General features: G+C 39.5%; 1 protein-coding gene across 1 annotated transcript; it reads left to right on the forward strand.

Annotated features, from left to right (window-relative positions):
* The first annotated feature begins 19772 nt into the window (after positions 1-19772).
* On the forward strand, positions 19773-21170 carry LOC138879690 (uncharacterized). The gene is made up of 3 exons (XM_070159319.1): positions 19773-19815; positions 19966-20013; positions 20668-21170. The coding sequence occupies exons 1-3, from the start codon at positions 19773-19775 to the stop codon at positions 21168-21170; spliced, it is 594 nt and encodes a 197-aa protein (XP_070015420.1).
* The last annotated feature ends 6117 nt before the right edge of the window (positions 21171-27287 follow it).

Consider the following 27287-nt stretch of genomic DNA (forward strand, 5'->3'; position numbering starts at 1 on the left):
GGAGGTAGAGCTTAACCTCGAAAGGCAGAAAGGTAGCCTTATGCAATGCAGAGAATGCATATGGAGGTAGAGCTTAACCTCGAAAGGCAGAGAGGTAGCCTTATGCAATGCATGAATGCAGATGGAGGTAGAGCTTAACCTTGAAAGGCAGAAAGGTAGCCTTATGCAATGTAGAGAAATGCAGATGGAGACAATGCTTAGTCTCGGAAGGCAGAAAGGTAGCCTTATGCAAGGAGTAAAGGGGCAAAATGATGATAGAATTTTCTTAGCTGGTAGCGGATCGAGATATTGCGATTGTTGGGGATATTGTGTCTACTAGGAGCACTGTGTGCGGATAGCAGCTGTGAGTAAGTGCAACAGTTTCGAGAGTTATATTCCTGAGCAATGTGAGTCGTGAGTGTATAGTATATTTGATGATTTTGCAACTCAAGTGCCTGCATCCAAAGAAAAATTGTGAGTTTGTAAAGGGGGAAAAAGTTAGTTTGTATCCCCGCTGGCTTTGCTTGACCTGCTCGACTCTGATCTTGTGATACTGTACATCTCATTGGGGTAGCGTTTCTAAACGAAGCAACTTTGGTAACATGCATGCATGATTTAGTAAAGAAATATGACAGTAAATACATAATTAAAAATAGTTTTTTTAGATGAACTGACGACGGCGATGTGGTCCAAGATACTGCAACTTCTCTCGCTCCAGAATTTTGAGGGTCCTCCTCAAAATTCTGCCCCAGTTTACCAAGCTGCTGCTTCCAATGGCTGCTTGCGTCGAATGGCTGAAATCACTTCAGAATTTTGAGCGCCCTCCTCAAAATTCTGCCCCAGTTTTCAATAGCGGGGGGAAATGAAAATTTTATTGAATTATGACCTAACCCATAGGGCTGGCTACGTATCCCCTCTTAAACGGGAATCAGGTCAGGCGTAGTTCAAAGTACATCATATGAGGAAAGCATAAAAGTCACACATAGTAGCGCTTCACTACATCTAAATTGATCGATTTCGACCAAACTTCACCGTCCATTTCCGCAAGTATGAGGGCTCCTCCGGTGAGGACCCGGTGAACCATGTATGGACCCTGCCAGTTAAGAGAGAACTTCACTTTGGCCTCCTCTTGATGTGGGAAAATCTTCTTTAACACCAGCTGCCCCGGTGTAAACTGTCTCGGCTTGACTATTTTGTTGAAGGCTCTAGACATTCTATTCTAATAGAGCTGACCATGGCAAACTACATTCATTCTCTTTCCGTCTATAAGAGCTAGCTGCTCGTAGCAAATCTCTACCTATTCTGCATCGTCAAGTTCAGTTTCCTGTATGATTCTTAAGGAGGGAATTTCTACGTCGGCAGGAATGAGTGCTTCTGTACCATAAACCAACATATATGGAGTTTCCCCGGTTGTTGTGCACACTATGGTGCGGTATCCCAACAAGGAAAATGATAACTTCTCATGCCACTACTTGTGCTTTTCTATCATCTTCCTCGGTATCTTCTTGATATTCTTATTGGCGGCTTCCACAACTCTGTTCATCTGAGGTTTGTAAGCTGTAGAATTCTTGTGTTTGATCTTGAAGTTTTCACATATGGCTTTCATCAGGTCGTTGTTGAGATTGGAACCATTATTAGTGATGATTGACTCCGGAATTCCGAACCGACAAACAATGTGGTCGCGGACAAAATCTGTTACTACTTTCTTAGTCACTGCTTTGTACGATGCTGCTTCAACCCATTTGGTGAAATAATCAATTGCCACTAGAATGAACCTATGCCCGTTTGATGCGATAGGTTCGATAGGTCCTATAACATCCATTCCCCAAGCAGCGAACGGCCATGGCAAGCTTGTCGCAGTAAGCTCATTTGGAGGCACCTTTATCATGTCTGCATGTATCTGATAGCGATTGCATTTACGGACATACTAGATGCAGTCCGTTTCCATAGTCATCCAAAAATAACCAGCTCGGAGTATCTTCTTGGCTAAGACAAAGCCATTCATATGCAAACCGCAGGTCCCTACATGAATTTCGTCCAATATCTTGGATGCTTCCTTTGCGTCAACACACCTTAGTAACCCCAAATCAGGAGTCCTCCTATACAGGATTTCTCCGCTATGAAAGAAGTTGTTAGATAGTGTCCGAAGTGTGCGTTTTTGAGTAGGATTTGCGAGTTTTGGATATTCTCATTTCGTCAAATATTCCTTGATATCATGAAACCAAGGTTTTTCGTCTGCTTCTTCTTCTACATGAGTGCAGTAAGCTGGTTGATCATATATCTTTACCGGAATAGGATCAATGAAGTTCTTGTCGGGGTGTTGTATCATGGACGATAGGGTAGCCAATGCATCGGCAAACTTATTCTGAACTTTGGGAACATGTTAGAACTCTGTCTTTGTGAACCTTTTCCTCTGTTCCTGTACATGATGTAGATAAGGGAGTATCTTGGAGTTCTTGGTTGCCTATTCTTTTCAGACCTGATGTATAAGTAGGTCTGAATCTCCAATCACTAGCAATTCCTGAATGTTCATGTCAATCGCCATCTTGAGTGTAATTTAGTTCAATAGTAATTAATAATCAAGAAATATGAAGTAGAAATGAAAAAGACAAGTGAATCAAACCAATGTTACTCAACAGTGGTGACCTCGAGTTTAGTAACCTCGAGGTGGGCTTAGAACAATAAGAACAATTAAGCAAGAAAAGTAAAGTAAGAATAGTAGACTTAAAGGACAATTCTGATAACAGTAGGCAAAAAGTAGAGAGTATATTCTTTTCTCAATGATTAGATAATTTTACAAAAGATTGGGATTCCCTTTATATAATAGGGGAATCCTAAATAAGGTATATTTCTATTTACAGTAAGGAATATTCTTCGTATAGTTGTCTAATTGCCTAGTACGAAATCGTACAATTCCATTCCGGGATTTGCACCATGATCTTGGGGATATGGCAAGAATCTAGCTCATTTTGTTGCAAATCCATAATGGTACTATTCCGAGGTCGAGCATACTCGACCTCGGTACGTATCGTGCTCTGTCTTCGAACTCAGGTCTGGTCCCTCGAGCCCCGAACTTGATCTCGCTTGAACTCGGACTTTGGATGACCTCTCGAGCATACAGATCGAAGGCATACGATCTCGACCGTATACAAATAGTCCCCGCATTTCTTAGAGTAAGATGATAAGAAACGATTTGAACCTCATTTTCCCGGAGCCTTTAGAAATGACGTCATTTCCGTGACGTAGGCGCTTGAAGTGACTGAAACATCCCATCGGTCCACTTCCCCAAAACATTGAATGCATGCCAGTACTGGTCGGCCACTAGCACCGCCGAACCGTCATTGCCCTTCTATAAATATGAAGCTATTTCTTTGAATAAAGAACTTTACTTTTTCATTACATCTTTCTCTTCTTCATCTCTTTCTTTAATCATATGTTTCCACCGCCTCTTTAAGCCCCAGAAAATGCCAGGTTCTTGTAAAAACACCACATTCCGATACAGTCTGTATTCTTTAGCTTAAAATCATGGCTAAAACTTTCAAAACGGTCCCAAAAAAGATAAAGCGTCGTCTTCTTCTACCTCCCAGCCGGCCAAACCAGTGGCACTGCCAACGCTTGAAGAAATCACCCTCGGCCCTTCCATGATTAAGAAGGACTTTAGTATTGAAAATCCCCCCGATGTCCCAGGCCTATGCGAGCATGCATCTCGATATCTTAGTTTGACATCGGAGAAGCACCTCAAAGATATGAAGAAGGATTGTGGTTGGGGAGATGAGGTCATGGTTCAGATCCCAAGCCCTGAGGAAAGCATTACTACCCACATGGAGGAGTATTTAAGTGTTTACACTTACCCCTTCACCCTGGGTCCCCTTGATCCGGTGGTGATCGACGTATGCAAAACATACAAAGTCACCCTCGGCTAGATCCACCCATTCTTTTGGCGCATCGTGATCATGTTGTGCTACTTTTCTGAAAAAGCCGAAAGGTTGGAATTCACCTTCAACCATCTGATTCGATTATATCGGCCCCAGTTATTTTGAGGGATTGTCAAGCTTCAACGTCGAACAAAGAAAGCCTTCTTTGCTAGTAATGATGAAGCCAAAGATCTAAGCTGGATGAGCCGGTTCATCAGAGTAAGGACTTCAAATGTCATCCCCGGGGATAAAATGTCTTTCCCGGAGAGATGGAACTTTAATCGTAAGTGGAGTTCTTCTTCCCAATATCTATTCATTCTTAGTTTTCACACCTCATAATGCCTTTACTCTTTCTGCATCCACTACCTGGGCGCCTCACGCGGTCTCCATCCTCGAGAGTGGATCCGAAAAATAGCTACCATCTCCTCGTATGATGAGCGCAAATGGCGTGACTTATCGAGGGGCAAGTGGGAGGCCAAACATCATGGTAAATTATCTTCCCAAGTTTCAGATATATTTTATTCCCTGGTGGCGTCAACTTATTCACATTTACTTATGCAAGCATCGGAGATGTCTCCGAAATAAGGCCAGCCCCACCTGGGGAAGGGACCAAGTCTTCGATTCCGAAATCGGGGAAGGACAACAAAAGAAAGAGGGTTGCAAAGCCTGAAGAACCTCAAGACAAGAAAACCCCTACTCGAAGGCTACATAAGAGATTTGCTCATGTAGACGTAGATTCGGGCCACAATTCCCCGGATGACGAAGAAAATAACAGTGAAGAGTCGGCGTTGGTGCCAGATGCTGGCTTCGTACTCGGCCATGTTGTTGGTGCACGGGAACCTGAGTTTGGCAGATACCGGATAATTTTGACCGGTTTCTGATACTAGGACTGCTCTTATGCCAACTCCTTTGAAATTTGTTGCTCCATCGAAAAACATTCTCCAACCGTCATAGGATTCTGCAATGTCTTCTCCTATGAAAGATACCTCTTCATCAGGAAAATATGTCTTTAGAGGCTCGTATTCTCCATCCACGGGATTTTCGGCAAGATGATATGCTAGTGCTTGTCCTTTGATTGCCTTCTGAGTCACGTAAACAATGTCGAATTTGCTCAGCAGGATTTGCCACTTGGCTAGCTTGCCAGTGGGCATGGGCTTTTGAAAGATGTACTTCAAAGGATCCATTCCTGATATAAGGTAAGTAGTATGGGCAAATAAATAGTATCTCAACTTCTAAGATACCCAAGTCAGGGAATAACATGTGCATTCCAATAAAGAATATAGGGCCTCGTATGGGGTGAACTTCTTGCTGAGATAATAGATGGCCTGCTCCTTTCTTCCCGTTTTATCATGCTATTCCATAACACAACTGAAAGCTCCATCCAATACTGTAAGGTAGAGTAATAGAGGTCTACCCGGCTCGGGCGGGACCAAAACTAACGGCGTTAACAGGTATTCCTTGATTCTGCCGAAGGCTTTCTGACAATCATCAGTCCATTTGGTACGGGCGTCCTTTTTCAACATCTTAAATATTGGCTCACAAATGACAGTGGATTGACCTATGAACCAGCTGATGTAGTTAAGCCTTCCCAAGAAACTCATAACTTCTTTCTTGTTCTTCGGTGGTGGCAATTCTTGGATGCGTTTGACCTTTGACGGATCCAGTTCTATTCCTCGACGACTCACAATACACTCGAGTAGTTTTCCGGCAGGAACCCCGAATGTACATTTGGTGGGATTCAGCTTCAAGTTGTACCTTCTTAGTCTGTTAAAGAACTTCCTCAGATCTTCCATGTGGTCATTGGCTCTCATGGATTTGATGATGACTTCGTCTACATATACCTCGATCTTTTTGTATATCATGTCATGGAAAATAGCAGTCATGGACCTCATATAGGTGGCCCCAACATTCTTTAACCCGAATGGCATCATTTTGTAACAATACATCCCCCACGGTGTAATGAAAGACGTTTTCTCCGCGTCTTCCTCATCTATCCATATCTGATGATACCCAGCAAAACAATTAATGAACGATAGCAGTTCATGCTTGGTGCTTATTTCAATTAGAATGTGTATGTTCGGCAAGGAGAAGTCATCTTTCGGACTGGCCCAGTTGAGATCCCGGTAGTCGACACAAACTCTAACTTTCTCGTCCTTCTTCGGCACTGGCACAATATTGGTTAACCATGTTGGATACTCTACTACCCTGAGAACCTTGGCGTTGACTTGCTTGGTGACTTCTTCCTTGATTTTCAAACTCATGTCAGGTTTGAACTTCCTGAGTTTCTATTTTACTGGTGGACATGTCAGATCGGTTGGAAGTTTGTGAGCAATAATAGATGTACTGAGACCAGTCATGTCATCATAAGACCAGGCGAATATGTCCTCATATTCCCTTAGAAATTCTGTCTAATCTTTCTTTTCTGATGGTGATAGATGAATGCCGATTCGTGTTTCTTTGACGTTTTCTGCATCTTCCAGGTTGATGGTCTCAGTTTCGTCCAGGTTAGACTTAGGTCTGTTCTCAAAATCCCCAACCTCTTTAACAACCTCTTCTGGTATATCCTCTTCTTTTGAGTCCATATCCGTTTGTTGCATTGCCTCGTCGCACGTCACAATCGTCGGTTCATCAAGATAAGTAATAGTAAGTTGTCTAAATAAAGTAGACGATAAAAAGTAATATGAGCAAAATTTATAAGAAACTAAAATGCTTTGATAACTTTTTATAATTTATTTTAACATTGGAGCTCTTAATTAAATATAAGAAATGCGGAGAGAAAGTCAATTAGCGAAGAAATAAAGATAATGCATGGTGCTTTGTTCAGCCTTGCTACCCCGAAGCTTTCCGAGCCCTGGTGGTTTTGATGGACCAATTGTTGAGGCATGTCCCTCGGCTCGCAGCTTGTATAGAAGGGCTTTCCTCCCCCTTCTCCTCGAAAATGACACAACAGTCCATATTATCATCTTCCAAAAATAAATTCCTCATCGCCACCAGTGCTTCCTCTTCTCCTGACCCATATATGACATTGGCGGGCTGGAAAGTCTAATCCAAGCGAGGTATTGGATGCTCCAGTGGGTAGTAGGGACTGCGCCATAGTGGCGACCAGTGGTTGAATTCCTCCCAAGTGTATTCATATTCCAAACTGAAAGTGGTACCGTATTTCTTCAACTTGATTGCTTAGCGATTCCTTGGAGATTCTTTCCAAGTCCACTGCCAGGTTCTTATCCGCACCAATTCAGTATACTTTCAATTTTGCTATTCCACCATTTGTCCTTGTCCATGGCGCTGACTCGCTCAATGTGATGGTAGGTTTCTCCGCCTATCTTCCTTCTTCCTCTGATTGCTGGGATGGTCTGGCGACTGTATATTGGATTGCTACCGTCGATGTGAATAATTACCTCTTGGTGATTTCACTCGAATTTCATTGCTTGATATAGGGTTGATGCCACATCCCCAACAGCATGGATCTAGGGCCATCCTAATAGCAAGTTGTAAGATGTTGGGATGTCTATCACTTGAAAATCAATGTCGAACCAAGTCGGTCCCATTTGCAGACACAAACTGATTTCCCCAATAGTGGACCTTTGGGATCCATCGAAAGCTTTGGCATTTATGGCTCTATCCTTGATCTCATGCAGGCTTTTTCCCCGTGTTCTGAGAGTCACCAATGGACAAATATTGAGGCTGGACCCTCCGTCAATCAGGACTCTGGTGATGAAATGATCTTTCGTACTGCGCAGTGATGTACAAGGCCTTGTTGTGGCTTAGCCCTTCAAGTGGCAGCTCATCTTTGTGGAAAGTTATTTTGTGACTCTCCAATACTTTCCCCACCATGTTTGTCATTTCTCATCCAGTTATGTTGCTGGGTACATATGCCTCGCTCAACACCTTCAATAAGGCATTCTTATGTGCGTCAGAGCTTTGTAGCAGAGCCAAGATAGATATCTGGGCTGGCGTTTTGTTCAACTGATCAATGACCGAATACTCTTTGGCTTGTATCTTCCTCCAAAGATCATCAGGCCCGGTTTCAGTGACAGTTGGTCGTCTAGAGCCTGCTTATTGGACTCGGCTAGGTGTTCTAGGGTATAAACCCAGCTCGAACAGAAGTTATTGAAGTTTCAGGAAGAACTGGACCAAGTTCGAAACTTGGCGAATTTGTCATTTTCCCTCACTACCCCAAATTTCAACTTTTCCAACACTCAAGATCCCACACCTCCACAAAGCATCACGAAACCACAAAACCAACCCGCTCCCCATCACCACTGCAACACATGCCACACTTCAGACAACACCCCACTGCTCATTCCTGAACCACTAAACTCCACAAATGATTAGCTCCACAACACCCCCTTCTATGTGGAAACCATACCACATTATACTCAATTTATTTCAAGCACACCTGAGTCTGATGACAAAGACTCTATTATCAAGAATCTGGCTACGGAACTCAAGAAGCTAACTAGTAGAGTTCAGGATGTTGAAGGAAGCAAGGGGATTGAGGGACTGAATTACGAGGACCTTTGCATTCGGCCAGATGTCAAACTTCCTAAGGGGTACAAACCTCCCAAGTTTGAGATGTTTGATGGCATAGGGGATCCCAGAGTCCATTTGAGGACGTACTGCGACAAGCTGGTCGGAGTGGGAAGGGATGAAAAGATTCGCATGAAACTCTTTATGAGAAGTCTGAAAGGAGATGCTTTGTCTTGGTACATCAACCAAGACCCTAAGAAGTGGTCAAATTGGGTAAGTATGGCGTCCGATTTCATGGACAGGTTCAGGTTCAATGCAGAAAATGCACCAGACGTGTTCTACATCCAGAACTTAAAGAAGAAACCCTCGGAGACATTCCGCGAGTATGCTACTCGTTGGAGATCAGAAGCTGCTAAGGTCAGAACGGCTTTAGAAGAAGAACAAATGAACAGGTTTTTCATCCGAGCTCAAGACCCACAGTACTATCAAAGGTTAATGCTGATTGAAAGCCAGAAATTTTCCGACATCATCAAGCTAGGGGAAAGGATCGAGGAAGGTATCAAAAGTGATATGGTCACTAACTTTGAAGCTTTGCAGGCCACCAACAAGGCTATACAGTCTGGTGGAACGTCCAAGAAAAGGGACGTGAGTGCTGTGATAGTTGCACAAAGAACAAAATCCCCAGTTGAATACCAAACCTACTTAATACCTCCACCCACATATCAACCTACAACCCTGAAAACCCCTCTCAATGGGTCAACCCAAACAAAACCTATGCATATCATTCCAGCATGAAGGGGCATACCATTGATGAGTGCCACTCTCTGAAGGATAAGATCCAAGCTTTGATTGACAACAAGATCATCATAGCAAAGGAGCCAACTCCGAATGTCTGCAACAACCCTCTGCCTGACCACAAGGGTGGGGGCATTCACATGATTGAGATAAAGGATGATTGGGGACCCAAGGGTCGATCAGATTGATTACTGAAAGTGACGAGCCAAAAGAACCAACGGTTACACTTAATGCTATTGTGGTCCAGATCTATCCTTCTAAAAACACTGAAGTAGACATGTCCATACCACTTGAGTTCGAAGCACCTTCTTCTGCAAAGACGCCAGGACCTATTGAGGTCGAGTTAGGGTCTCCAAAGACACATGTACCATTCGAAGTGGTTATGTTACCATCCAATGCAAAGGTACCCATCCCGGTGGCCATGACAGCCATAACACCGTTCCATATCGGCATCTTTAGGTCCATCGAACAGCTTCACCAGCTCACGCAGTCCCAGTAGCAAATAGGCTCTAGCCAAGTGTCCTCCTTCGTTTCCCTCAGTGTTCTGGCAATTTTCAATCCTCTGGATGAACTTCCTTTCCAATTACACTAAACCCCGCTCCAAATACTCTAGTCGCTTGTTGGCACTGATAGCCATATCTTTCCATTCTTCAATCAACTTTTGATAAGCTTCTTGACCCTCCTGGTGATCACTTTCGCATTCCGGTATCCTTTTGCGCAATTGGTTGTACTTGACCTGTGCTTCAACCTTTTCATTGATGATCCTATGACCTCGAACAAACCCAAGTTGGCCCAGACCATTGTGATTATCCTCCAGTCATCCCTAATAGCATGGGGTGCAGCCAGCATGGTATCTGTCTGGCTCAATAGTATATCTTCCCATGATGATCTTGCAATGCCACATATGCTGAGCTTGGCACTTATAAGGACTATCATCAGCTTGGAAATCAGCCCGGAAGTGACTCATCTTGTCGACCCTTGGTATAACCTTCTTCCTACCAGCCTGTCTCATGATCCGGATGGGGACATAACGGTAGGTTCCTCTTAAACCGATCAGTATTAGAAATGGAGCGTCCCTGGATCGGGCGATGAACTCTTCAGTAAGGAACCACTCGAACATCCATTGTATTTGATCCTCAGTTAGATTTTCAAATAGCTCCACCCACCCCTTGGTATCTCCTGGCTGAGCAAACATGTTGGGCATGTAGTTCATTCTCCTTGCTTGATGGAAGGCTATATGATTCTCCCAGTCTCTATGCTGAATCTCTTGCCGATATTCACCCCTTTGAAGATGCTCCATGAGCCAGAGCTGGAGTAGCAAGTTGTAGCCTTCGAAGTATGGGGCTCCTTGTTGACACTTTTGCAAGGCTTGGTACATTTCTGCAACGATCATTGGGCACTATGCTAAAGGGTTGCCCACCAAATCCCTCCATTAAAGTTTTAGTGACCATATCTAACCTGGTGTGAATCCTTGCTTTCTTCATAGGAAACACTATCATCCCCAAGGAGCAGAACATAAAGACAAAGACCCTTCTGTGGATATGCCCTAATGAGGTGAGGGCAAATTCATCTGGGTAAGTGCGGTAGGACTTACTATGGTCGTACCTTTCGTACAGATAGTCAAAAGGAATGTAGGAATCCTTCAAACAGGTCAAGTCTATGTTTTTCTTTAGTCCCATCATTTTGAGAAAACCCCTACCCTTGCAATTTTTTGGCATAAGTAAACCGGGAGTCTCCCACGGAATACCAGCTAATCCTCGTATTTCCTCGAGTAGAGGTGTCATCTCAATCTCCCCGAAGCAAAACACAGACCTATCATAGTCACAGAATAGAGTAGCAGCTTCTATGATTTTGTTTTTGGGTTGGACCTCCAGGAGAGAAGGAAAATTTCCTAGGTACTTCCGGATAAGAGCCTGATCACTGGAGTGAAGATCCTCCCACCAGCTTAGCAAAACCTTGGGTGAATGTTGGTGACCATGCCAAATATGGGGACTTCGTGCCTCATTTCTGTAAACAAAAGTGTTAGACCCTTACCTCGCCGGACTCGACCATTTAAACCAATAATTAGCTTAAGCAGCATTTAGTTCTCCAAATAAATGCACAGAATATGGTAACATCTGTTTGGGTTCCTAGGGAACTCAGTGGACTTTGGACAAGTCTATCATAAAGAGTCATTATGTGGACAACATAACTGACTCGGCTAGGTTTTGACAGTGATGCATGCACAATTGAACAGAGTAGGGTTTCTATAAGGTATTAGACTGGTACCCTTGAGTGGACAACTCAAAATGGAAAGGCACGGAACCGTCGACTACACCATTGATCGACTGGTTTTATCGCAAATACGCCTTTGCCAAATTTAGGGGGTAATGATATCGGAAGGGCGCAACCACTCATTATAAGCGTTGCTATGGTATTTTGTTTGGCACGAGTGGAATATGATGTTGAATATGCAGTTACAAGAATGAAACAAGTTGCCATGTATTTGCATGTTCATAAAGTAATAATTACAATAATTTCTCATAATTACAACAGTATTAAAGGAAAATAGTAAAGGAAAGCACTAAAGAAAAGAAACAAAGGAGCCAAGTCAGTTTCGTAATAGAAGAGAAATAAAGACATTAGATAAAGGCAATAAAGAAGCACTAAAGTCACAAATAACATAAAATGGTAAAAGCCTAAAAGAAATTCCCTAGAAGAGTTGCCACGCTATCGCGCCCCCTTTTTCTCGCAAAATCGGGATTGTGACATTTAGGAGGACAACTCGTTCCCTTTTGGGAATTGGGTTTTGGAACTTGAAGAGTCGCCACCTAATGATTAAGTTCATTAGGACACTAAGAAGGGTTCGAGTTTGAAGAACCAGAGTTCGAGTAAGGGCTAGAAATTATCTCGAGGGGAAGGTGTTAGGAACCCCTCAAGATTCACTAGTGTGGTACCCGACCATGTTACAATTGTGACTTCACATAATCAAGTAAGCAATTAAGGGCCTCAAATATAAGGGGATTTTCACATCTTATTGCAAGCAAATTGAAAGTTTGAAGAGAATAAAAAAAGTGGAAATTTTTCGAACAATAAAACAAGTCAAAAGAAAAGGGGGGGCTAGGTTTACAAACAATATAGATCACATCAATGCAATACCCAGCAATCGCTCCTCAGAAGATGGGTTGCACGTGAAATTAGTGCACCGGTCATCATATGCATATCTACCCTTCCCATCTCGTTAAGGTAGTAAAGCGCAGAATGGTGTCGTTACTTATTGCATGCTAGTACCTGACCCAATCCTATCAGTCCCAAAGGAATTTGGGACTACTAGTCCTAAAGGGAAGGGAGATTTGGTTTTCAGAGTTTTAAAAGGATAAAATTCTAGAGCGACAATCAAAACATATAGGGAAAGTATGGGGATAACATATAATAGCTTAAAGGGCTCAAACAGGCCTCCTCATTTAAAAACAGATTGTTTAGCATGTCTTGCATGTGCTGGTTATGGTCTAAAATCAAATTAAAGCATGGGATAGGCTGATTCATCACATATTTCTCAAATGAGGAGTCCGAATTAGCCTTCACTGGTTGTAATTTATCAAAGACTGATGCAGTTAATTAATTACCTAATGGCTTGCCTAAGTGAGACCTATAGGGATGATATCTAACAGTGCTTGCTTTGATTTTAAAGAAAACTTACTGACTATAGAAAAACGAAAGTTCCGCAGATTTTAGACAACATTGCAACTGATTTTAAACTTGCAGACGACATAAGCAAATCAGATTCAAAGGTTACTTCTATAGGCATGATTTCTAGGGGTTGTTGGTTTTAAAACGATTATGAAAGTGCAGGCGTCCTATAGACATGGTATCTAGAATGCAATTGATTATTATTTAACCTATGATTGTTTGCCTAATGATAGATGTAAGATGTAGAAATGCAGAAACTATAGGCATGATTTCTATACGTCGTGCATGAATGCAGAAAACTACAGGCAGGATTTCTATATGTCGTGCATAAATGTAGAAAACTTATAGGTAGGATTTCTATATGACGTGCTTGAATGCAGAAAACTTATAGACATGATCTCTATGTATGCAGAGGTGCAGAAAACTTATAGGCAAGATTTATATATGAAATGCATAAGTTCAGAATCCTATACACAGGATTTCTATATGAAATATAGAAGTGTAGAATCCTATAGTCAGGATCTCTATATGAAATGTAGAAGTAAAACAGGCTATGATTGCATGAATAAATACCTAAGATCATGATGTCTACCCGTATGCATACATAAGTGACCCTCCCCTTTTCACTAGAACCCCATAAGTTATTACAATATAGTACAGACCAGAATGAATTAAGAAATGTAAAATTACATCAGAAATTAAGCTACAACCAAGGAGCCTAATTCAGACTCAAAGTCCAACAATATGAGGTGAATCAACTTCCAGGAACAGATTTCCAAAGCCTTCTCTTATTTGGGATGTGTCAAAGTTCCCTAAAAGCCTCGAGGGGACTCCGGGCAGTGCTTACAACCCAAATATATTGCAAAATTAAGACAGTGTAGTGTGGAAATGCCAGCCCTCAAATGTCCAAGTTCAGAGGGAACTCAAGGTCCCAAAGCAAGGCTCATAAGAGAGGGGGGGGGGGCAGAACTTAGAATCTAAGAGAGAGTGTAAGTGCACAAAGGGGGAACTCAGGGAAAGCCATAGCAGGCTGGTGGTCATGCCAAGCAATCAGAAGTGCTGGAACACTCCCTGACTAGCCTATTAGCCACATTCTGAGAGTTGGGATTCATTGAGGATCCGGTTCAGACCTAAGAAGCTATTTAGATGCTGTCAGGCCACGAACCTTAACTCAAACGCATAGAAGGGAGTGGGGTATAGAGAGTTCATAACAAACAGCAGATACAAAGAAAGAGTAGCATATTCAATATAGAACATGAACAACAAAGTAGACAAGAGTGTAGCAACTGTAAAATAAACACATAGGGGAGTGAGGTAGAAAAGTTAAATTAGAACATACTAGTTTCAGGGAAAACAAAAAAGTAAAAGCAATCTTGAAAAAAGCCAAGTTGCAAGCAGACAATTCCAAAAGATCTCAGAAAGAGTAGAATGTTGAAAGAGTATTGTAATTGAGAGGTGTGTGTGTAAAGTGTTGAATTTGATGTATTGAACTGAAGGTTCAAGGTTTCTAAGTGTAGAAGGGTCGTGCCCCTTTTATAGTGCAGAAAACAAGTAAGAAAAGGTAAGGGAATAGTTTGCAATCAATCACACAGAATCTCTCTTCAGTTAAGGGATTATGATTTCAAACGGGCAGAAGACAATTAAGAAAAGAATTGGATTAAAATCTTTTCCAAAGTAGTACAAGAAGGGAAAATACATAGAAACTATTTAAGGAAAGAGTTTGATATCAATACGGTTTGTGCAAATAAGGAAAGGCAATCAATCAACAACCAGTAAAATCAGAAATTGAGTTTTGGTATGAATGAATCCAACCAGAAAAGGTGAAGAAAGGTTTAATTAAAGAAAATCAGTAACAATCAATCGAACCTTATTAAAAAAGGAATTCTGAATCAATCACAAATTGGAAACCCTTTTTTTGAAGGAAGAATTCTTCATATATAAAGCATACAGACATGTCAAATAGGAAAGAACAGTCATGCTAATTAGAAAGATCTAGTGTAGAAAAGTTCAAAGTCATAAACAAAGAAATTTAAGTTCAGTACATAGACTCGAAACGAGTATGAGAAAGCCCAGAGTTCCAAAGTAGAACCCTAGTCCGAACACCAGATCAGAACTAGCCCAAAAACCCCAAATCCTAGGGTTTCCAACTTGAGTAAGATACAAAGAGGAGGAGGCAAGTAATTGATACATGCTCAGGAATCTCTTTCAGAGACTTATGAGAAAAAGAAGCGGATACAATAACAAGTTCGAGGCAAACATAGTGAAGAAACTGATTTGAAGCATAAAGACATATTTTAAGAAAAGCTCGGAACTTAAATAGGTTCAGAAGAGAAAACAGGTAACATAGCACTTAAGAGAACAATAGATGAAACATGTTTAGAAAGAACTCAAACAAAGTCCAGAAGAAGACAAATAAGAACTAAGAGCTTAGTAGATAGAGTAGAGGGACACAGGTTTAAACAAACACATAAGATAAACGTGTGAAAGCATGACATAGAAACCAGTAGAAGAAAGAACGGAGCATAGTAGAAGAATATGCATAATAAAGCAAACATAAGAACACAGGTGAGGATCATGCGAGGCATAAAAAGAAAACATAAGAACATAACGTAGGCAGATACATACAAAGAAAAGAAGAAGAAGAGTCAGAATACATTTTGAAACTTTTTCAGAAACCCTAAATCGAAAAGAAACAAATTTTGAAAGAGAAGATTGAGGAAAACGTTTTAAAACTCCAATAGAACACAGATATAGCATGGATCTAAGAAAACACACAGAGAAAAATCTTAAATAGCTAGGGTTTCAAAAAACCCTAGAAATGAGAAAGGCTTAGAAGAAGGTCTGATCTCGAGTCGAATGAGGTCAGAAAAGGATTCTAGTACTTGAATATGCCTGAGCATGGCCAGAGAAGCCATAGATATACAGATCTGAGCAGGATCTAAAGAGAACCATCAGATCCGGGCTTCAAATCATCGAACAGCTTAGGTTTGATGGTGAGAGAGGGTGAGTACAGGCCATCCATGGCCTGAGAAGCCATGGATTCCGGTGAAGTAACAATTGAAAAGGGTGGAAGTCGACTAGGGTTCCGAAGAACCTTCGAGAGAGTTTGAGAGACGAAGGGATTCAAAGGCGGCTAGTTAGGTGAAAGTGATTAGGGTTAGGGGTGTTTGGGAAATTAAAAAGGAAAGGGGAACTTATGGCTGTTGATCAAAATGATCAACGACCTAGATCAAAAGGGAATCCGGGCGGGTTTTTTAATTGGGTCATGGGTCGGGTAAAATATTAAATTGGGTCGGTCCAACTGGGGATTAGGATTGGGTTAATTTGAGGGCTAAAATTGAAATGTAAATAGGTTGTAATTGAAATAAAATGAGGCTATATGTTAAATGGCCAGTTTTTTCCCTTTATTTTATAAAAATGGTACAAAATGATTTTAAAAGCAAATTAAAAGTACTGAGCCAGTTAATATTACACAAATATTAATTTAAAAATATTGGAACAAATTTTACAATTATGAAATGCTATTAATCTTAAAATAGGCTATAATTTCAAATGCATGCAATTTAGTCTTTTAAATACCAAATAAATTTGTAAAAATCTACAAAAATTATGTTAACTATATTTTGATATAAATATGGGAAAAATATAAATTATTCACCAAAATTGATGATTTTGTGAATAATTATGGATTTAGTACTACTAAAATGGATAGTAAATTGATTTTAAAAACTCTTCAAAAGATCGGAAAGAATACTAAAACACTTGGGTATGCTTATGTATGCATGTATATGCTATTTTGAAACTATTTTGTGTATAAAAAATACATAGGAAAAAATTGGGTATCAACACCGGCCCCAACTGAATAGAGAGAAGATGTTCCTTTCTCACTGTCATCCGATCATGGGAATTTAGGTAACACTTACACAACGCCCACTCAAAACCCTATTGGAAAATAGAGTGTCATTCTCACGGTTTTGATTGAGTGTCACCTACTTTCCAAACCGGTAGAGGTCGCCAATTACCTGAAACCTATTTCCACGGACATAGACTAGAGTAAGATGTATAATCTTTCTGCTGAATTTCTGATCAACATTAACTTGCACTATTCAACCCAGGTATCAAATTAATCTTTTCCTCTTTTCTTTTTCTTTGGTAAACGTTGTCTTCATATCATCAACTTTAACATTTTTAGGCTAACTAACGATAAACTATAATCTTGTGATTTAGTCTCTTATTGCACTCTAATTTACTGTACTTTAATTAAGCTTAAGTTTTAATCGCTAGTGTTTTGCACTTATTTCGTGTTTTATGTCTTGTAGGAGTGATTCCGAGTGATGTAGATATTATGGAGCTAATTTGAGATATTTGGAGCTTTGAAGTATGAGTAAGAGCCCAAAGGATTAAGCCAGGATCACGTTTAGGGGTCAAGGACAAAGCCTGGATATCAAAAAGCGAGCGAAAAAGATTTACTCTGAGAAACCTCCACAGCTGCGGCGCATGGGACGTTGTGTGGCATGTCACGACTGCCCAAAATTGCTGCCTGTTGAATTTGCAAGGTCTCTGAAGATCCCCATTGCTTTCCACCTGGCGCATTGCCCCATGCAGCACGCTTGTACAAATTTTACAGAGTAAATCTCCTATTGCGTGTAGCAAAATTTGTTTTCATCTGGGCCCGATATGAAAAAGCGTTATTTTGAGGTCTTTTGACACATCTTAGACCGAAGGAAGCCAAAGAGGAGTTGGAGAAGCAAAAGCTAAAGTATTTCATCATTCAATCCTCACTCTAGACAAGAGTTTTGATCGTTTATTTTTTCCTTTAACATAAACATATTTTTGATGAATTGATCCATGTCTATGGAGTAGTTCACTTTAGGGTTTAATGGATTTAGTGTACTGATAATTGTTTGTGAATATAAAACTCTAGTATTATGTATTGAATCATTTTGGATGTATTAATCGTTGCATCTATATTGACTAATTCATGTAATTGAGAGAGGCGTAACTTGTGATATCTTTGCATTATAATTTGTTGGCTGAATTCATTAATTCTTCTTAGTAATCGAAAGAGGCTAGCATAATTGTTGATTAAACCTAGTTAGGAGGATAATCAAGAGAGGTTCTCCTAAAGACCAATCCACTATGAATTTGTGCATATCTTCACCGAGCTTAATTTAATTCATCTTGTGAGGTTGAGACTTAATAGAAAGAGGAGTTTATACTAATCAATTGAACTAATAACCAAGTGAATTCGAGAGACTCACTAGAATATTAGAGGTGAATTACATAGAGTTAGATCCCAAACCATTGTCCTGCATCTTTTCCATCAAAACCCTATTTTCTTCCATCAATATCTTTGTTTGCTCATTATTTGCGTTGTTTGTCACTAGTCTATAGTTTGGACTCTTTGTTCAATTTAGTTTTAAATCACAGAACTATAGATTGTTGATCGTGTAGGATTACAATATAGCTACAAACTACGATAATATTGTTTAACTCCAATCCCTATGGATACGATATTCTAATTTACTCTATTTGGCTAGCGAGCATATTTAAGTGTGTGTTTTGCGCTCGTTAAATTTTGGCATCGTTGCTAGGGATTTATCTCGTCGTTAATATTAATAAAAAAATCTAGATGCTTATGATTCAGTAGTAGGAGGCAAACCTTAATCAATAGTGTTTGAAATAGGTTGTGGTGCTAATTCAAGAATTTTTCTTTTTATTTTTTTATTTTTCTCTTTTTACGTTTGTTGTTCTTTGACTGTGCGCAGACTACATGTTAGATTGGTGCATGACTCGATCTTCTGGGAAAGAAGTGCAACCATATGAACCAGAAATCGAGAGACAACTGCGACAGTTGAGGAAGGAAACAAATCTCCCCGAGAATATAGAGAAGGCTAGAGATTATGATAATGTTGATTTGGCTGCGAGAGAGGCAGCCCAATTGAGAGTGAAAGCTGCAAGGGATGCTAAAGAAGCAGCACTTAGAGATGCATAAATTGCTTATGAGGAGGAGATGGCTCGAAGAATGGCTAGAAATTAGCCCTTGGGTGCGTACCAGTTCATAAATACACCTCCCGACCAAGGGATACCACTTGGCGATTATGCTTGACCGGTCTAAAACCAAGGCTTATCATGTGTGAGACCACCTCCACTTGCAGCCAATAATTTCGAGTTAAAACAAGGGTTGCTCCAAACCCTTCAAAATTGGTGTATCTTCGGAAGAAAGCAAACGAAGATCCATACAATAATCTAATGGACTTCGAGGAGATAATGAACACCTTTTAATAGAATAGTGTGTCACAAGATGCAGTTTATTTAAGGGCATTCACGTTTACACTCAAAGATGATACAAAGCACTAGCTTCGAAACTTGACATAGGGATCAATTAGAATATGGGAGGATATGACCAGAAAATTTCTTGATAAATATTTCTCCTCAGCTAAGACGGCCATGTTCAGAAGAGAAATCCATAACCTCTGCCAGAATGAGACTGAAACTGTGTTTGATGCTTAGGAGAGGTTTAAGGAGATAGTGTGAAAGTGTCAACATAGCAGAATTAAACTCTGGATGCAACTCTAGGACTTTTGGGATGGATTGACATGGGACTCACGGAGAACATTGAGCAATGCAGCTGGAGGCCTATTGATGAAATATACTCCAGAGGAGATAGTCATAATTCTAGATGAGTTATCTGAAGATGCAAATCAGTGGCCCTCTAAGATTGCTGAAATAAAAAGATCAATAGGTGTTCACCAAATTGATGCTAACACATCTGTGCAAGTATAGCTTGATTCCATGTCCAAAGAATTAAGAAAGCTAACCTTAGCCTCAATACACAATGAGCCTCACTCAACATGTGATATATGTGAAAGAGGACATCCCACTCATGAGTGTCAAGCTTCAATGGAGGAAGTAAATATTTTGGGTAGTTATAACTTCAATATAATGGGTCAGAAGCATCCCGATTTTTCAAGGAGTTCACCTGGGGGTATAGAAAATTCATGGCAACAAAACAACCACAAATTTCAAGGACAATGAGCTCTAGGATTCCAAAATCAGCAGAGGCCATAGTTTCAGCCTCAATAGTCAATTCAATCTGGTTTAGAATATTTCATGAAGTCTTTTATTTTCATGACAGATGAGACATTAGATGCTCATGGTGCAGCCATCAAAGAGCTTGGCACAGGTTTGCGAAGCTTGAAGAGTCAAGTGGGATAGATTGCAACTATATTGTTTGAGAGAATCCCAGGTACTTTCCCAATTGATACTGAGAAGAAGTCCAAAGAAATGGTAAATGTTGTGACCTTGAGAAGCGGGCAAGTGTTGAAAAAATCCACTACATTCCAAGAAGAGGTGACACTTGAAAAAGAAGTAGGAAGGAGCTGAAAATTGAAGATGATAAGAAGAAGAAAGGCAAGAAGGGAACTGACAAGAAAAAAAAGGAGGAAGTTTCAAGAAGGGAGGAAGATGATGTGCACAAGTTGCTAAGATGAGTCACTTCAGAGCGGACTTCCAGGGTGACGCCATCCCATATAAGAATGAAGCACAACATATGTGTTTAAATACTGCAGATATTTTAGAACCCTTACTGACTTGTTTACCTTTTTATTTTTCCTTATTCTTTATTTCCATCCCCTAAGGTTTGTTCGCTCATACTGTAATCATCAGCGTATCACACCAGAGCGAGCATATGCCTACTCTACCGTTTCCCCAAAAGATATATAGAGAAAAGCTGGAAAAGCAGTTTGAGAGATTTCTAAATATGTTGAGGCAAGTTAACGTAAATTTTCCATTCACAGAAGTTCTCTCATGAATGCCATCTTATGCAAAATTCATGTAGGAGATCCTGATGAAGAAGAGAAAGATGAGACATCAGTGGTCAAGCTCATAGAGCATTGCAGTGCAATCTTGCAAAACAAACTCCCACAAAAGTGTGGAGATCCAGGAAGTTTTACCATACCTTGCTCTTTAGGCACTCTTAACTTTGATAAATCTTTATGTGATTATGGTGCCTCAATTAATATAATGCCTTTGTCTATTTATAGGAAACTAGAGAATGAGATTAGAGAGATAAGGTCTGCACTAATATCATTGCAACTGGCAGATCAAAAAAAGATAGTACCGGAGGGGATAGTTGAAGATATCTTAGTTCAGGTGGATAAGTTCGTATTTCCTGTAGACTTTATAGTTGTGAATATGGAGGAGAACAAGGAGATACCCCTAATCCCAGGAAGACCATTCTTAGCATCAGGTAGAGCAATACTAGATATACATGAGAGAAAACTCATGCTTAGAGTAGGCGAGGAGACTGTGACTTTTGAGATATATGTAGATAGGGGGTGAAAAAGAGAAGCCAGCTGCAAGTGTTGAATGAAAGGTGAAGGGTGTGAAGGAGAAGGTTGCACTTGGTGAGAAAGACAAGTGTTGTGTGTACCCCAAGAAGGCTGAGAAGAAGTTGTGTGCATTAGTTCGAGCGCGTGGAATAGAGTCTGACTTTGATTCAGACCCCGACTTGATGTTTAGGGAAGTTTCCTCTATCTTAAGCATATTAATTGTGTGTCATGGGGATATGCCACAACTTAAACTATGGGTGGGGGATATTTTTATGTTGTATGTATGTTAGTTTTAGTTTTGTGCTTTTGTTAGTTTTAGTTTTGTTTTTTTGTTAGTTATAGTAGTAGAGATAGAATTATTTTTTTAAAAACATAAATCTTTTAAAATTTTTGACTTTTCCTGACAACGGATATCATTCAATGGGTTTCTTGAGGGATTAAAGTTGAACGAAAAAGAGAAAAATATTTTCTTTTGTAAGTAGTGTAGTAATTCCCCTTTGGTTTTTCTTATGTCGCGGTTCTTTTCCAAGTGTTTTGTTTGAACTAGGTGTAGTTAGTTTTTATTTTTGTTAGGAAAAGGAAACTTTGTGCTATGTTTAGAATTGAAGCAATATCTCTTGACTTTATTATACCTTAAGAATAGTGAGTGCTTTAGTTGTGACGCTTAGGCTCAGTTTTTGACTCCTGCATAAGTACCTTAATTTGTATGATCTTAACGTTGCTTAACTGTTTTGACTAGAGTATCTTGATGATTCCAATCCCGAGTGAGTTATGTGTCAGGTGTGTGTGAGGTTTTGTGTTATTCAGTGCAATGCATTTGATATCTAGAACTTGCACCATGTGTTTGCAAAGCAAAATAGTAATTTTATTCAGTCTTGGAAGTGATATAGGCATTTATTTGATGAGCCAATCATATGATTTTACCCACCTAATTGTTATGTATCTGAGTTAACTCCTTTGATCCTGTAATCCTATTTTTTGGCAACCACATTACAAGTCTTACCCATTTGTTTGAATTGACCATCTATTTGAATCTATTCACCTCTCGTGAGCACTTGAAGTAGTTACGAACTTTGTAAAAGTTGAAGTGTAGGGTGGTTGGTTTGGCTTTTGAGTGGAACAATTGAATAAGGAGAAAGGTGGATTGTTTTGAAAAAGTAAGAGCCACTTGAATTGAAAAAGAAAAATAAAATAGTTGTATTGTTGTGCAAAATAGTCATTGATAAGTGTAACTCTTGATGTAATTGTGCTTAAATAATTTGGGAGTTGATGTATATTGATGTGAATGTTGTGTTTTGGTTTGACATAAGTGTGGCGTTTTAAATGTTAAAGTATATGTATTAAAGTGCTTAGGGAGGTGTAGTCATTCTTATATCTAAATGTATCCTACCCGCCCCGCAGCCTACATTACAACCAATTAAAGTCCTACTTGATCCTTGACTGAATGAGCTCAATTAGTAGAGTAGTACACTATGGACAAGCTATGGTGCATCTTTCGTGGCATGTGAATGTTATTTCTGAGAGTGAGTGAATTTTTTCTATCTTGAGTTCCTAATTGTTATTGATGTTTATTGTGTGTGGAACTACTCTCTATTATTGTGTGAGGGTATGTGATTCATGAAGGAAAGGTACTATCGTTGATCTCTATGTTTGAGTAAGTTGGTGAGTTGTGAATAATGCGTGGTACTTGTGAGCCAAATCTGGAAGCGAAGATGCTACATCATTATGCTTAATCTATTTTAAATATTCTTGGTGTGATGCGTTAGGAGAGTTGCTTAATAAAGTCGTATCTATATGAAGTGTAGCTTGAATGCTCGAGGACGAGCAATGGTTTAAGTGTGGGGTGTTGATAGTAGGCTATAATCTCGTGTTTTAGTCGCTTATTGCACTGTAATTTACTGCACTTTAATTAAGTTTGATCTTTAATCGCTAGTATTTTGAACTTATTTTGTTTTTTATATCTTGTGGGAGTGATTCCGAGTTATGTGGATGTTATGGAGCTAATTCGAGCTATTTGGAGCTTTGACGTCTGAGTAAAATCCCAAAGGATTAATCCGGGATCGCGTTCGGGGGTCAAGGACAAAGCCTGGATATCAAAAAGCGAGCAAAAAATATTCACTCTGAGAAACCTCTACAGCCGCGGCGCGTGGGGCGGCGCATGGTGCGCCGCAGCTGCCCAAAATTGCTACCTGTTGAATTTGCAAAGTCTCTGAAGATCCCCACTGCTGCACAACCTAGCGCGTCAACCCATGCGGTGCGCCTATACAAATTTTACAGAGTAAATGTCCTATTTCATATAAGAAAAAGTGTTTTTGTTTGGGCCTGACCCTACTTGGTATATATACATGGAAAGATATTATTTTGAGGACTTTTGACACATTTTAAAACGAAGGAAGCCAAAGAGGAGGTGAAGAAGCAAAAGCTCAAGGATTTCATCATTCAATCCTCACTCAATATAAGAGTTTGGATCATTTATGTTTTCCTTTAACTTAAACATATTTTTGATGAATTGCTCCATGTCTATGGAGTAGATCTCTTTAGGGTTTGATGTATTTAGTGTATTGACAATTGTTTATGGATATTAACTCTATTTTTATGTATTGAATCATTTTGGATGTATTAATCGTTGCATCTATATTCACTAGTTCATGTAATCGAGAGAGGCATAACTTGTAATATCTTTGCATTATACTTTGTTTGGAGAATTCATTAATACTTCTTAGTAATCAAAAGAGGCTAGTAAAATTGTTGATTAAACCAAGTTAGGGGGATAATCAAGAGAGGTTCTCCTAAAGACCAATCCTTTACGAATTTGTGGATATCTTCACCGAGCTTAATTTAATTCATCTTGTGAGGTTGAGACTTAATCGAGAGAGGAATTTCTGCTAATCAATTGAACTAATAACCAAGTGAATTCGAGAGACTCACTTGAACATTAGAAGTGAATTATCTATAGTTAGATCAATAATAATTATCTTGCATCTATTCCATCAAAACCATGTTTTCTCCCATCGATATCTTCCTTTGCTCATTATTTGCACTACTTGTCAGTAGTCAATAGTTTAGACTCTTAGTTAAATTTAGTTTTTAATCACAAAACTCTAAATTGTTGATCGTCTTGGATTGCAATCTAGCTACGAACTACGATGATACTGTTTAACTCAAATCCCTGTGGATGCAATATTATAATTTACTATATTCGACTAGTGAGCATATTTAAGTGCGTGTTTTGCTCTCGTCACTAACCTTTTTAGCTTCTGAGGGCCTACAAAAGTTGATTGTAGACAAAGAAGAACTTACTACATAATGAAATCAACTTGTTGCTGAATGAAATCAGCTTGCCAAGCGACTCCCAGTTTTGGAAGAAAAAGTTACTCAAATGAGCGAGCTCGAAGCCCAACTAAAGAAATATGAGCAAGAAAGGATGGCCTATAGTCAAAAAGCTGCTCAATTATATGACAATCTTGAAGCGAAGGCCAAGTGGGTTGAACTGCATGATGCCACAACTGCCACAGCCGAGCATAAGTCTAATTTTATGGAGCAAATCAACAACTTGGAAGCTAGCTTATGCTCAAACACCAAAGAGGCTAATGGTGCCGACGAGAACAAAGACAGGATGGAAGAAAGGTTAAAAAATTTATGGAGTAGAACCAGCTTTATTTGAAAATCGATACTGACCTAGATTCCAGTATCAACATTGTGCGTGCTGAAAATGATAAGCTTCAATCCAAAATCGAGAAACTCCGAGATAAACTCCAAGATCAGAATACTTTTTCCTCCTCGAGAAAACGTATGCAATTTATCACATGAGAAGAAAGTCTTTAGAGGAGGCTAAAGAAGGCATCACAAACATATGATTGTATTGCCAAATCTCATGGATTGGAGACAACTGCTCGGCCCGTCTCTTCAAGCTCTTCGAACACCAGATCCAAGTATTCGGAAACCAAAGAGGAAGTTGAAGAAGAAGAAGAAGACAAGGATAAAGGCATTGAACCGGATGTGGAACAACCTTCTCTTGCAAAGGAAACCGAAGACTCTTTTCTCCCTTCGGGCTCTACAAAATAATTGATGTATTTTACTTCCCTTTGTAACTATGCCAAAACTTCTTTATAGAGTTTGGCATTTTAAGTAATGAAAGAAATCATTTACATAAGTATTGAACAATATTCATTTTATTTAACTGATAAAGCTGGAAAATTCTTTTTACATCCGATAACTTTAATTCTGGGAATTCATACTTCCGGTATTTACCCTTTGACAATGAGGGTTTCATAAGAGAGGGACCTTATGTTTATGGTGCTTTTGAAGACGACGTCTCCTGTTCATTCCGACACAAGCATTTGAAGTTTATTAACTTCCAAATAGAAAATAATTTAACATATCATTTGGACAAGAAATAAGATAAAAACAAAAAGGACTTTGATTTAATCCTTCTATCGTTAAAATTACATTTACATAAAAATTCATCTTCTTAAGTAAAAAAAACTGCCAATATATGTGGCTAACTTATACAACTTATTACGATAGAGCTAATCATGCAGTTCCGGGTCCTAATAAGATATAGCTTTCAGTTGTAATAATCCCCGGTCTTCGTGACTCTTTTAGTGTTCTAATATGCAATAGTTCCCCCTAGTGTTCGGATGCTAAGTATGAGAATTCAAACACTGGAGATCTTGCTATCGTTGATGACCCTTTCTTCATAGTATGCTTTACATTGCTACCTCATTAAAAAATTTGCTAGAAAAATCCAATTGGGACAAAAACTAGACGAAGGAAAAAAGAGTGCAACACATACTTTCAGTAGCAGTAAGGATCTTCAACAGTAATACCTTTTGAGACGAGTCACGTTCCAATTTCTTGACAATTTAGCTCCATCTTGATTTCCCAATTGGTATGCACCTTTACCAGTTATAACTGAAACCTGGTAAGGTCCTTCCCATATTAGTCCCAACTTCCTAGCGTTAACCTCTCGAGTACTTTGAGTTACTTTTCTCAAAACCAAATCTATGACTTTGAAATATTGAAGATTTGCTCTGTGGTTGTAATATCTTTTCATTCTTTGCTTTTGTGGCACCATACTTACATACGCCAAATTTTGATGTTCTTCAAGTCATATCCAACTTAAACAACATTGCTTCATTATTCTCCTCATTGTTTGCTCAGGAATACCTTATGGTCGGCTCCCCAATCTCCATCGATATTAAAGCTTTTTCACCATACACAAGCAAAAATGGTGTTTCCCCCATGCTTGAATTCAACATCATTCGGTATGCACATAGTACTCTCGGTAGCTCTTCCAGCCAATTACCTTTAGCATCTTCTAAATTCCTTTTGAGATTTTGAATTATTACCTTATTGGTTGATTCAGCTTGTCTGTTTAGAACCTGGATGGTATGGAGAAGATGTAATCTATTTTATCTTCAATCCTTCAAAAAACTTTATGACTTTGGAACCTATAAATTGCGGCCCATTGTCACATGCACTTTATTTTGGCACTCCAAACTGACAGATGATGTGATCCCATATGAAATCAATTACTCCTGTCTCTCCTATCTTTTTGTATTCAACCTATTTAGTGAAATAGTCAGTTATAACTAAAAGAAATTTTACCTGCCTGGGACCTTATCGTAAGGGACCAACTATGTCCATCCCCCATTTTATGAATGTCCATGGTGACACCACCGAATGCAAAATTTTTGCCGGTTGATGCAATAATTGTGCATGATGCTGACACTTATTACTTTTTTTGTAAAAATACCTTAGCATCTTGTTCCTTTCGGGGCCAATAGTAGCTAGCTCTTATTAATTTGAGAACCAATAAATTTCCACCAGAATGATTTCCGCATACTCCATCGTGAACTTCTCTCATCATATAACCGACCTTTGGTGTCCCTAAACACCAAGTTGATGGTCCTGGAAAAGACCTCCTATATAATGACCGTAAACAAGGCATAACCGAGCAACTTTGGTCCGAAGTGTCCATGATACTTTTGGATCTTCAGGCAATTTGTTGTGCCTTAAATATTCTATGAACTTATTTATCCAATCTCAAATGAAGTTGGTTGAGTTAACTTCACGTTCACATCCAATACTGAATGCAAAAATTGAACTACATCGGAATCATATC

Source organism: Nicotiana sylvestris, chromosome 10 (assembly GCF_000393655.2).
Source record: "Nicotiana sylvestris chromosome 10, ASM39365v2, whole genome shotgun sequence".
Lineage (NCBI taxonomy): Eukaryota > Viridiplantae > Streptophyta > Magnoliopsida > Solanales > Solanaceae > Nicotiana > Nicotiana sylvestris.